General features: G+C 34.9%; 1 protein-coding gene across 1 annotated transcript; it reads right to left on the bottom strand.

The window, feature by feature from the left end:
- LOC110455534 (dihydroxyacetone phosphate acyltransferase-like) lies at positions 1-14,455 on the bottom strand. The gene is made up of 14 exons (XM_021505717.1): positions 14,305-14,455; positions 11,668-11,864; positions 11,169-11,345; positions 10,534-10,663; positions 10,046-10,249; positions 9,598-9,749; positions 9,021-9,151; positions 8,368-8,588; positions 5,108-5,362; positions 4,800-4,879; positions 4,416-4,556; positions 3,863-4,074; positions 3,401-3,462; positions 1-3,030 (listed from the first exon to the last, which is right to left on the bottom strand). The coding sequence occupies exons 1-14, from the start codon at positions 14,339-14,341 to the stop codon at positions 2,948-2,950; spliced, it is 2,082 nt and encodes a 693-aa protein (XP_021361392.1). The 5' UTR covers positions 14,342-14,455; the 3' UTR covers positions 1-2,947.
- Positions 14,456-14,510: the final 55 nt, after the last annotated feature.

The raw sequence follows: 14,510 nt of genomic DNA, 5'->3' as shown, positions 1-14,510 counted from the left end.
AGCATTTTAAACATTTTATTCATGTCATAATTTGGAAACTTTTATTAAATTGCAATATATATTATTACTTATTGCATCATAGACCAACAATATAATGATTTATCATGGAATATTTCTACCACACCTGGATAAACAGGTGACCAACAACTGTTACCATATACATAGTATGCACACAACTCACATCTCAGACATACCTTATGTAAAAGAATGAAATATACTGTTTTCTTGGGACTTGTTACCTATATATCTAAAAACAGCTGAGGAAAAAATGATTTTTCTTTTCCCAAATAAAAAACAAACAAAGATATCACAGTAAAACCTGTCTAAATCAAACACCACATGGATTTCCTATTCAGAATAGACAGAACTCTGAATTACACAGGTTTAATAAACATAAATTGTATTTAATAAGCATAACTCTTACAAGGTCTGGCTCATACAGGTTCTTGATCCTACAGAAACCACAAGAGATATGGTGCTCTGTGAGTTGTTATGTCTATTACGTGAAAGTTACTTATAAGGACAAATCAACATTTCTTCCCAATTGAGATAGGACTAATAACTTTGTAGTGTTTACATAGATGTGATAATTAGAATGTAAATATTATTATGCTACAAAGTGAAACTTGTTATATTGAGAATGATACGCATTCACACCAGTATCATTAAATTTCTTTTAAAGTTTCAATAAATGGAATCTTAATCAACCTCCAGTGACTATTTTATTGTCTTACCCTTGGCAGAGCCTCAAGATAGAAATCAAGAAAAATCACCCTTAGGGTTGGAGATTTCTCTTTCATACTGTCAAGTAGATTTCTCCCAACCTATTATTTCAGTCACATCTGAAAAAGCACATGTAGCATAAGAATAATGCCATTCACATTTTATGATGTCACAATTGCCCTTCATTTTTAAGTCACAATTTAGCACATGCTATTCTGCATGAGGCTATCTCTCCCCTGGGGGCGACAAGCTGATCTTTCCCAGCTAGAACTTGAGACACACCAGTGAAGGTCAGGAGAAATAAATGTCAATTTCTCGAAACATTACATTGTAAAAGAATTGCTTTTAATACATGAAAACATTTATTAGGCAAATAATGATTTACATGTATGTTAATTCTTAATCATGAGGTATTCCCAATTTGTTTCCTGTAGCATGTTATTTACTCAATATAGCAGATATCCTTTAATCTATGGCTATATAAATAATAATGAAAACTCTGTAGTGCTTTATATATTTCCAAGTGGCTTATTTTCACACAAAGCTCATACTTCATTCCAAGTTTTCTTTCGAAATATCATGAAAAACATGTTTTATCTCATACTTAGTAAGTGTAAAATCATGCATACAAGATAAAATGAAAATTCTATCACTGGTAAGATATTCTTAAAGGACAAAATAGTGAAATAATGACCCATCGATTCGAAGCACTAGAAAGTTTGTAAATAAATATATACAATATAATTACTTTGCAATGGTACCACATTGTATCATATACCCAGTTATATACACTCATACGTTGTAGTGACAGAAAAGCAATTTATATCTTTGATCATGACAATGCTCCAACTTGACAAAGAAACATAAATTAATTAATTCCTAGAAAGATCACTACACTCGCTATCATATGAATCAAGATAACACACACTCAGGATCACACTATTTCAACAGACTCATTTACACAATTTTACAAATTGCTGTCACATTCAATCAATATAGGCACTAAAACAAACATATCTTCCTGAAACAGACAAAAACAGGTGTACTTCAAATCCTAATCATACCACGAAGGGTTTCACACCCTCATGAATATGTTAAAATAGCAATATAATGAGGAGGAAGTCATATTTAAATTGCACTGGCCACTTTTTCCTTTAGCAACAAAGTTATCAGATGATACAAATTGCAACATCATTACCATTTGACAGCTGGTACATGTGGTTAAATCATGATCAGAACAGGAGTATTCTTAAAAAATTGGTAACATCATTATCAAGAGATGAGTCTGTAATACAAGATCTTACATCATTATCAGTTGATGGGTATGTAATACAAGATCTTACATCATTATCAGTTGATGAGTATGTAATACAAGAACTTACATCATTTTCAGTTGATGGGTATGTTATAAAAGACCTTACATCATTACCCGTTGATGAGTATGTAATACAAGATCTTATATCATTATCAAATGATGAGTATGTTATAAAAGACCTTACATCATTACCAGTTGATGAGTATGTAATACAAGATCTTATATCATTATCAGTTGATGGGTATGTTATAAAAGAGCTTACATCATTACCAGTTGATGAGTATGCAATACAAGATCTTACATCATTATCAATGATGAGTATGTTATACAAGACCTTACATCATTACCCGTTGATTAGTATGTAATATAAGATCTTATATCATTATCAGTTGATGGGTATGTTATAAAAGACCTTACATCATTACCAGTTGATGAGTATGTAATACAAGATCTTACATCATTATCAGTTGATGGGTATGTTATACAAGACCTTACATCATTACCAGTTGATGAGTATGTAATACAAGATCTTACATCATTATCAGTTGTCAGCTGATATATGTTGTTAACTTATTATTATGATTTTTTCAATCAACCTGAACATGTATACTTTAAAAAAAAAAAAAAAAAAAAAAAAAAAATTGTTGCAGTTAAATAACCTTAACTTCCAAAAATCATCAAAAGTGCTTTCTGAAGCATTACTCTGACCCTTTTCTGAAGCATTACTCTGACCCTTTTCTTAAGCATTACTTTGACCCAGAACACTTTCCTGAAACGCATGTCTGTCACTCTGCCTTTGTCCTTGGATACCAGAGTCTAAGAAAACTATCACATTTCTAATGTATTCCTTGCCATCCATACAAAGAATCATCTGTCATTATTAGGAGGAGGAACTGGCTCTTCATACATCTATAACTTAGCATTGATCACCACTGTTTTAGATTCCACCAGAATGCTTGTCATGGGAATTTGTGGAACATCAAGGAATTTTTCTACAAAAGAAAAGTAGACATTTTTCAATCAGATAAAATTATTGTTTTTTTCTTCAAATTGAAATAAAGTGAAGTTTATATAACTCCAATTATGAATATACAGCGTATATAACAAATCTCTTTCCAGTTGCTTTTATTAAAAATACCCACTGCAAGTGTGAATGTTTTCCTGTCAGAGTATAATTTTGTTCATATTAAGTAGTACTTAGTAAGTCATATCAAAAACATTGAAAACAAAATTTAGTGGGTTTGTATTTTTTTAAAAAAAGGAATGACTGCATCATTTCAAATCTAGTTTTGATAAACATCAGACATATCTTCACTAACTGTCTGATTAATGTAAGTAGACCCTCCTTTAAACCTGACTTACCCAGTTGTTCACAGACGTTGGTGAGAACAATGGCGTTGGGGTACATATAGGCCTGCCCATCTCTGTCAAGTACAAAGGGAACTTATAACTACATCATTAATTACATAATATATACTTAGGTTAACTCAATATATACATACAAGATCAAACATTAACAGAACGGTTTTTGTTTTGTAAGAACTGCTACTGCACATACACCACAGTCTAAAAGATTCTCTAACACAATCCACTTCAAAATGTTTTAATGGTTATCTATAGTCTTCAGTAATAATGAGATTCTCAACATCTACTAACTGTTTTATGTTTTTAAATGTTAGGATATGTTTTTATTGCTACATGTAACTCTTCTGAGAACATGATTACAAAATGTAAATTACTTCCAGTGTACTAAAAGGGACTCATTTGGGGAAAAGCGTTGGATAATATTGTTGTTTTGTAAATTACAAACATTACTCAGTATACCTCTTCTCCTTTGACACCGCGTTCATGTGGTGGAGGGCATGGAGCCCGTTGCTCAGGATGTCAAGGGAGAGAACTTCTAAGTGTTTAATAGCCCCTTCCCTCAAAAGCCTTGCGCTCAACATCTGGGCCTCCTTAGTGATCACTTTGGGGGGCTTGGCCTTAGGTTTACCATGCACGTCAATGTGTGATGATAATAGGCAACGACACATAATCTGAAAAAAAGTGTAAGAAAACATATAAATGCTTCGAAAGAAAAATTAAGATACTGGCCATTATTGAATAAGCTAGAAAGTAGCATGATGACAAATTTGAGCTATAACGATGAAAGCATAAGATTTGTTTCAACAATATTTGATATGATCAGCAATAATACACTAATGCATGTTTGTTAAAAGACATTTCTGAATCATATCTATAAGCAATGATATAAAATTTTAACACCACTAAATACAAGATTGTGTCTAAATGATGGACTGGTAGAAAGATGGGTGAGCTCTTCAAATCTTTGACAAGGTAATAGAGAAAGAAATCTTCTCAAAAGAAAAAGACATACCCAGTATCCAAGGAGGAAGGGTTCAAACATCTGGCTGAAGAATGTAGTGTACTTGTTGGTGGAGGATTTGATCAGGATGCAATCGTCTTTGATTACAACACCACAGTTGTGTGTGAGGGTAAGGAGGGAATGCTCAAAGTCCTACAAGCAAATGTGATGTATTAGGACAATTTTGATACAATATAAAAACTGAATAGGAAATTATTTGACAACAGTTCATGCTGACATATTTCATGTCAGATTTGCTTTTAAAATGTTATTTGAAATTGAGTATGGTACATGTAAGTGCTTCATGCTAAACTGTCATGTAAAATAAAAACAATATTTGTTTAATTTGTAGAGTATGGAATTTGTTTTGAATATCCTAATTGGGAGAGTACTTGCCAGCTTTGTGTGTTCAGGATGGAAAATGAAGTCTCTGTTTAAAAGGTGCTCCAGGAACACATATTTGTTGTAAAGGTCATCTGTAAAATAAAACATGGAGAAACAAAGTAATATGTTTTCAGAAGATTTGAATGATTACTCTTTAGTTTAATACTTTTGATTGTTGATATACATCATAAATATGGATTAACAAGTTGAAATACATCCCTAGCACACACGTCCCTTTTTCATTTCTTTAAAACTGTTATGAATATTTTAATGCTGCAGAAAAGAAAATTTACCAGCAACTAATTTGATATAACACTGACCTAAGGGAAGAGTGTCCTGGGTGCAGGCATTGATGGTCAGGGATACCATTGCTACACGGACGAAGATGTGCATCAGTTGATTGCGGTAGATGGACAGCATCAGATGCTGGGCTGCTGACTGCATCAATTGGTCCTCACTTACATGTGATGGAACATCCATTGATATTAACTCGATCACATCCTCTTTGTTGATGGCTACAATATTCTTGTGGAGTTGTAGCGTACTTCTCACCACAGTGTCAGATGATTCATTACCTGTAGAATACAAAATCATAATAATATTACCATATTAGTATCAGTATTTTATTTATCATTCCATGTATCGTATTCAGTGGATAACTAGGCACTTAATTGAAATTTGTAAATATGTCCCAGACTTGACTCTGTTTTTGAAGGAATTCCATGTCATTTTCTTTTGTTTAACAACTTTTTGGACGATTTCGAGAAGTATTTTCTTTAATAACCTTGTCACAAAATACTTCATGATAACCATCTTTTAGTTAGATACTCCTCATGGACAATTTGTGTAGCAAAATTGACAAGAGCCAATGTTTTTTTTGCATTCTAATTCAATAGTGAAAACATCCTTAATGGAATAGCTATACATTTTATCAGCAGCTGCTGGTGAACTTCTAACTAACTGTACATGTGCAAACATGTTTGATTTTTGTTAACATAAAAATGTCTTCCTAGCCGAAGCGTAAAACTAGTCATGTTTCAGTCACTTAACTTGTTTGGAATACATTCATTCTGAATTAATAACATCTTCAAAACATCTAGATAATTGTTTAAGATGAGTCATTTATTTTAGGTTTAAACCTGCAGATAATTATATGATGTATGTTTTCAAATTTTCCCTATGGTACCCTCTTGTGTGTAAACTCTCATTAAACCTGTTTATTTTTTTTATCTTTATTCGACTGTGATCAATAACATTTCATTAGGCTTATATACTATAATAGCTTCTTGCTTGCAATGAATTGTGTAAATTCAAGGTGACAAGAATATCTTAGGTGTGAAATCAAACTCACTCTGTTGTTGTCAGCATGGTACATGTCTACAAGCATATATTCATAACCAGCTTTTTCAGGAGATAAAACTGACCACATTGGACCCTGGCTTCTGATCATGTCATTGTTAACTATGTAAACTTTTGTTAGAAGATATACATTTTTTGGAATTGGACCAATGTGTAAAGATACAGCCCCTCCCAAAGAGAAGGTCTCCAGGCTCTATAACAGGTAATAACATGTCACTAACCTGCCCAGTCTAGGTAATAACATGTCACTAACCTGGCCACTCTATGTATGCCCCATGGCTCTATAACATGTAATAACATGTCACTAACCTGTCCAGTCTATGTATGCCCCACGGCTCTATAACAGTTAATAACATGTCACTAACCTGTCCAGTCTATGTATGCCCCACGGCTCTATAACAGTTAATAACATGTCACTACCCCGTCCAGTCTAGGTAATAACATGTCACTACCCTGGCCAGTCTATGTAATACCATTTCCCTAGCCTGGCCAGTCTAGGTAATAACATCTCACTATCCTGGCCAGTCTAAGTAATAACATCTCACTAACGTGGCCAGTCTATGTAATAACATTTCACTACCCTGGCCAGTCTAGGTAATAACATCTCACTATCCTGGCCAGTCTAAGTAATAACATCTCACTACCCTGGCCAGTCTATGTAATACCATTTCCCTAGCCTGGCCAGTCTAGGTAATAACATCTCACTACCCTGGCCAGTCTAAGTAATAACATCTCACTAACCTGGCCAGGCTATGTAATAACATTTCACTAACCTGGCCGGTCTAGGTAATAACATCTCACTAACCTGGCCAGGCTATGTAATAACATTTCACTAACCTGGCCATTCTAGGTAATAACATCTCACTAACCTGGCCAGTCTATGTATGCCCCCAGGCTCTATAACAGGTAATAACATGTCACTACCCTGGCCAGTCTACGTAATAACAGGTCACTAACCTGGACAGTCTATGTAATAACATGTCACTAACCTGCCCAGTCTACGTATGTCCCAAGGCTGTATAACAGGTAATAACATGTCACTAACCTGTCCGGTCTAGGTAATAACATGTCACTACCCTGGCCAGTCTATGTATGCCCCAAGGCTATATAACAGGTAATAACATGTCACTAACCTGGTCAGTCTATGTATGCCCCATGGCTCTATAACAGGTAATAACATGTCACTACCCTGGCCAGTCTATGTATGCCCCAAGGCTATATAACAGGTAATAACATGTCACTAACCGGGCCAGTCTATGTAATAACATGTCACTACCCTGGCCAGTCTATGTAATACCATTTCCCTAGCCTGGCCAGTCTAGGTAATAACATCTCACTATCCTGGCCAGTCTAAGTAATAACATCTCACTAACCTGGCCAGTCTAAGTGATAACATCTCACTAACCTGGCCAGTCTATGTATTCCCCTCGGCTCTATAACAGGTAATAACATGTCACTACCCTGGCCAGTCTATGTAATAACATTTCACTAACCTGGCCATTCTAGGTAATAACATCTCACTAACCTGGCCAGGCTATGTAATAACATTTCACTAACCTGGCCATTCTAGGTAATAACATCTCACTAACCTGGCAAGACTATGTAATAACATCTCACTAACCTGGCCAGGCTATGTAATAACATTTCACTAACCTGGCCAGTCTCGGTAATAACATCTCACTAACCTGGCAAGACTATGTAATAACATCTCACTAACCTGGCCAGGCTATGTAATAACATTTCACTAACCTGGCCGGTCTAGGTAATAACATCTCACTAACCTGGCAAGACTATGTAATAACATCTCACTAACCTGGCCAGGCTATGTAATAACATTTCACTAACCTGGCCATTCTAGGTAATAACATCTCACTAACCTGGCCAGGCTATGTATGCCCCACGGCTCTATAACAGGTAATAACATGTCACCAACCTGGCCAGTCTATGTAATAACATTTCACTACCCTGGCCAGTCTAGGTAATAACATCTCACTATCCTGGCCAGTCTAAGTAATAACATCTCACTAACGTGGCCAGTCTATGTAATAACATTTCACTAACCTGGGCAGTCTAGGTAATAACATCTCACTAACCTGGCCAGTCTAAGTAATAACATCTCACTAACCTGGCCAGTCTATGTAATAACATTTCACTAACCTGGCCAGTCTAGGTAATAACATCTCACTAACCTGGCAAGTCTATGTAATAACATCTCACTAACCTGGCCAGTCTATGTATGCCCCCAGATTCAAGGCATGGCGTTTGAGCCATTCCACCTCTCGGACAAGCTGTCGCATTGATATGCCCTCCTTGTTCTGTACCATCACTGCTGCCGTCAAAGACCAAGGGGAGATAACCATGTGTTTGAGGTGAAGTAACACAATATCATAGGCAAGGCTCTTCAGTAGATCTGTCTCTTGTGCAGACAAACTGGCAATATACCTGTTCAAACACAAATACGCTTGTGTTTTTTTTAAATCTGTAATATTCTTAAAAAGTTGAGAAAAAAATCTACCAATTACTGCAATAATGAACTGTGAATGACTTAATTACTAAAATTAATTTTCCTTTCATAGTAAGATGATAAACAATGATTAACTAGTGTTCTTCTCAAAATCCCCTTTTAAAAATTATAAGGAAGCTTGGCATAAAAAACCCCACTAAGATATCAATATAAATGCAATGCACTATGATAAAATACAGGTGAAGTTTATAATTCCAGTTGTGTTTTTGTCAATAAAAACGACATTATATATAAATCTATCAATAGTGTCCTTCCTAGAAAGGTTTAAATATGAAAATGCAAGTAGAACTGAAAGTGACAGGGTAGCTGTTCAGTCTATCTAAATCTGCCAACAGATGGAGAGTAGTTACCGTGGTGCCAGGTTGTGGATGCTTCGGTCTACTTTGCCGACTGAGTATTCTCGTATTGATAGGGGATCTCCAAAATGTATGTGTACATTTCCAAAGTCTTCTGACAATATGTTTCTCGCTTTAAACAATGCCTATTAAACATAAAACAAATGTAGGTTATTTGCGATTTCAGTCTGTTATATCAAACCCACTGAATTAATTTAATTACGAACATACAAACAGATTATGTTCCTTCTATAGACAAAAAAAGTCAAATTTTTAGGCATCATCAAAGACATGGAGAAAGACAAAACAACAAATAATACATGTATATTCAAAACGAAAGATTACTTATTTTCTGTTACAAACACATTGACAACATTTCTAAAAGAAAGGCCTATCTGAATCTAATGTATATTTACTTAGTTAAATGATAAATATTTTCAGGAATGGTCAGGGTCGTAAGAAGGTTAATTTCTAGATATTAAGAACAGATACTGAGTTAAACTCCTCTAGATTGGGAACATGTCCTCATGTTACCTGGTCAGTTTTATGGAACAACTACAGAAGTTAACATTTTGTTTTTGGAAACACTTACTGAAGTGGACTCCTTGGGTTTCGGGACTCCAAGTAATTCGTAAGCATAGAGCTTCTCCTCTAGGATTTTGTCATAGCTAATGCTGACAGGAATGACCATGATATCAGGAATGTGGGCTTTGAAATATGGCTCTAGTGACGCTGACAGCATTCCTGATACAGAGAAAAACATAAAGGATAGAAAACAAGGTGTCAGGATATTTATATCATGTCATGTTCAAAGTCCATACAAATAGTAAAACACATGAACATTATAAAGGAAAGATGTACAGAGGAAAAATATTACTGCCATTTTATAGTTTATATGAACATAGAAAAATATGTAGGACCTTTGGTCAGAACAATATTGGGAAAGGAAATGTCCAGATGTCAGATGACAGCATGCATATGACATGCAGTTATAAATGTTATAAGAAATAGACCATCTGGTTCAGTTTTGGATGACATACCAAACTTTGGACAGTATGATTTAGCTGTCCTACTGCGAGTGCCCTCCACGTAGAATTCCAGCGGGTGATCACTGTTACATATCTGTGTCTGTACATACTCTGTGAAAACAGCCCAGTACAGCTGGTCATCACCAAAACTACGCCGAATGTAAAAGGCACCTGAATTCCTCAACAGCCATCCGAAGAATTTCATTCCCATGAAATCTGAAAGCATCAGAGTAGAATGAAGTTGTTCCAAACTTTCAATAATTTGTTTTACAGGTTGTAAATTTAAACTACATGACTTTTTAAATTGTATCCTTTGTGTCAACACTTATTATTATATAACTTAGTTTTTGTAACAATTAATAAGATATTCAATCAACCATGACATCAACCAATAAAATAAAAGAAACAAGCCTTGAATTTGCTTAAAATAAACATCATGAGAAATTGGTAAAAGGTTAAAGAGATTAATAAGATGTTCCTACAAGCAGTACCATACTTACCCATGGCTGCAGCAATGACAGGCAATGGTAGATCATAGTGATAAAACACAAACGACATGAGGAGGAAATCAAAGTAGCTACGATGACTGGGAGTCAGCAATATTGGGTACTCTTTAATCATTGCCCGGACCTGCAAAAAATGAAGACAAGTTATTTGTTTGTCTGGTAAGACTGACAGGTAGTATGTACATATACATCTCTCAAATGACTTATGTTGTACCAGTGGTTGTACCATGCTGAAAATATGAAATAAAATGTAATAGAACTCTTTTATTTAAGGCTATATGTTACCTTAACATCATACCTGTGATTTGTGTTCTCTCCTTTATTTTAATACATTTTCCTTATTGTACAGATCTACTCAAGTGTTATCAACGTCTGTATAGTGTATGTTGGTTTAAGCATTATATCTGTGATTTTTGTCATTATTGTCCTTATTTCACATCTTCCTTATAATACAGGTCTATTTAATAACAATCAACGCATTCTTTTGAATTTTAATTTAACTACCTGGTAAGTCCATATTTGAATAAATAAAATCATAAATTATCTTACAAGTTTGTATGGAAAAGAGATGTACATCATGGTACAGTGGCTTAACATTAGTAAACTGCTTTACTGATAAGTTTATGTACCTTTTGAATGCCTTCCTCATTGACATAAATTCTTTTAAATAGTGCCTTCAGAACTTTAACAAGGAACACAGCAAATCCCCTGATAGCACCAAGTTTAAGGTTGTGTGACATTTCCTCCAGGATTTCCTTGGTTTGACCCCACACCTCATCAGTTGGCAGTCCACTTTCCATACAGACCTGTAAACAAGATTCATAATAAGGGAACTCAATAATAATTTTTATTCGATTTTCAATTTAAATGTCATATTTGTTCAATCGTAAGAAGAACAGGAAATGAATAGAGAAAGCATTAAAAAATTTGGAAAATCACAAAAATATTGATACATTTTATATTTTTATGCAGTTTATGGTAAAATGTTTATTAATGAAATTGTACATTAAATCATTTGACAGGTCTGCTATATTATCAATAACTCTTAAAAGCTTTCTGTTATAAAGGAAACATGATCAGACACTGATTAATTGGAACAACACTAGTTTTGTTAACTGGAAGTCTCACTTGTTCAACAGCATATTTCACACGATCACTGGCCAAGACATGCTCCTTTATCTGGCCTATTGTTCTGGTTTTGTTGTTTTTGTATGTAGGGACATCCCTTGTACGCAGGCACCATCCGACATCACTCGAGTGCCTGCGGTCCTCTAGAATATCCTCAAATATGTCCTTATGTCTAGAGGACACCAGCTTTGGATCATCTGAAACCATCAATCAATTTTTTCTAAACATTTTCTTCAGGTTGGTAAGTATGGATTATGAGAAGTTCTTTTTACACAACCATAGAATTTTTTATTGGTTGTGTAAAAAGAACTTCTCATAATCAATCAATTTACATTTAAATCCCTTCTTGTGTTAAAATTATATAAATATCATCCAGTTGACTGCAAATAAGGAAGAAGGGCTACTTAGTTGAAATTTTGTTCAGAAAAGTGATAAAAAGTAGAAATTCAAGAGCCTTTGGTCTTCTACAATAAACTAGAGCATCAGATCTGATAGCGTTACATCAGCTGACCTTTCTTTCCATTCCTGTATGGTTACATGTACATTTTCCAATACCAAAAACTGTGTGGGCAGCACTGATTGACTAGGTATAGGTCATAAGAAGACTTCTGATGCAGTGTTGTCAGACTTACATCAGTGTATTGAAAAGAATGGAACGAAGGATTTGGTTGAGACTGGCGTTTCTAAAACTACCTCTTGGGGATAACAGTTATTGTCAGGTATGATCACCAAGGGAGGTCATTCAATATTCAAGAGGTTTAACTTTCTTTGAATACATACCTGGTATACGTACAATAGCTCTGATATATCAGATTTAAAGGACGTTAGGAAAATAAATATCAAAATGGTCATCCTATTCTCGAAATTGATTAAAAACTATTAATACACATATTCTGCAAAGAAGGAAGCCATTTTTAATTTTAACACTTCACCTGTTATATAAGGCTGCTTCACGAACACAATGATGTCAACAAACTCGTGATTGTGTGGAATTACAGACATTTCGCCCCAAACCAGTTTGCCCCAAAATTTTTTCACATCGCCCCTATTTTCAATTCAGTTCGCCCCAAGTATGACAACCATATCGCCCCAAAATCTGTTTCGCCCCAAAAATTCTGTATCGACCCAATCGCTACGAACCTATATTGAACTATAAAAGGCAGGTAATGGGAGGTAACTCTTTCAATTTAAGGGCTGTGACTATTTCCTTGTCAATATCAATTAATCATTTCTTGTTTCGAATAATTTCGCGTGGAAATAATCTAATTACTTAAACATATATATGATCTAAAATATATAAATGCATGCTTAACATAGATATTATAGATATGATACGTTAGCTACCTTCGGCACTTGTGGAAATAATCTCATTATCTTTTACATATACCTGAATATTATTGTACAAATATACATATACATTGAGAGAGTTAATTATTAATTACTTACAACAACAACAGGTTACATTAACAAATGATACAACATAATATAACAAGATATATATCATGCACAATACATCACTTAATATTTTTGTGGATACAGTTTCCTAACGTTGTTATTCTAATAACACCTGCCATCAATGCAGCAACACAAAATGTTCAGGAACCAGGAAAATAATTGCCTATCTGATCTAAGCAATTTACTACAGATTGTCGTTATATATGGCTTTGCTGTTTGTTTAATAGCTACAGGCATCAAAGTTTGATGACAAGATGTACACATACCTAAAAGAAATATGTTCTTTATAATAGCACATGAAATCATGGATTTGTTGTTTATTTTAAAGCCTAACACGTCGGTGTATGATGAAAGAATGTACACAATGCTACATTTCCGTAAGTCACATCTTAAGGAAACATAAACTGAAAACGAACGTTAAAGGAAACATATCTCTTTTACTATTCCGTCTTTGCAAAACTTAAATAATATGCATATATTCGATGCGCCCACCTTTCCGTAGTATACACAAAACAAGAGTTATTCCCCTTTAAGCACGGTAAACACAATGACAAAATAAATGGGAAAATAAGCAAGCTCCTTTTTTTAGGAATGGGGCGTTATATTTTTTGGGGGCAAACTAGTTGGGCGTTATGGTTTTTTGGGGCTATGGTTTTTTGGGACGTTATGGAGTTTTTGGGGCGAACTGGTTTGGGCGATATGAATCAAATTTGGGGTGAACTGGTTTGGGGCGTAACGGTTTTGGGGCGAAACGTCTGACACCCATTGTGTGTGCACCTATGTACAAACATTTAAATAAAGCTCATGCAGACTCGCTCTAAAACTAGACCCCTGTTGCAAACTAAGGAAGGAATCCATGTGGCAATATTTGCCCTGATGTAGAATCTCCTAAAGCTGTCATATTCATTATTGTAAGTTATAAAGGTATTTTGACAGTTGTTTCTTTTTGGGGTTTGGGTAAACTATTTATATTGCATTTATGAGGGATGCATGCCCATGACATAGAGTGTCCTAAATAATGCATGCTGGTATGTCCTTGATTCAGTAGATATGGGGTCTTATGCATTCGATGATGATGACCATATATATGATCTGATGATATCGTTAGTGTATGATCATTTCACGATGAACGACGTCATCAAATCAATGAACAAGACGTGAAATATAATATAAAACCAGAACCTTGTTTGATCCAAACGTTTCTCGACTGTTCCTCCATAATGAATGTTGTTGGACGGTGCAGGCAAGCAGAGAAACCGGCCAAATTCCAAAGACCAGTGTTTTTATCAGTTTTTCACATTGCCATTGGCTGCGAAGCGTCGGGTGATCAATATTCAATGTACTTTACATGCTTAACTGCTGAGCCCTTGACATTAAAGCGTATGCAT

This window comes from Mizuhopecten yessoensis, unplaced genomic scaffold (assembly GCF_002113885.1).
Source record: "Mizuhopecten yessoensis strain PY_sf001 unplaced genomic scaffold, ASM211388v2 scaffold8261, whole genome shotgun sequence".
Classification (NCBI taxonomy): Eukaryota; Metazoa; Mollusca; class Bivalvia; order Pectinida; family Pectinidae; genus Mizuhopecten; species Mizuhopecten yessoensis.
Note: the sequence above shows the minus strand (reverse complement) of the source record. Positions and strands in the feature narration are given on the sequence as shown.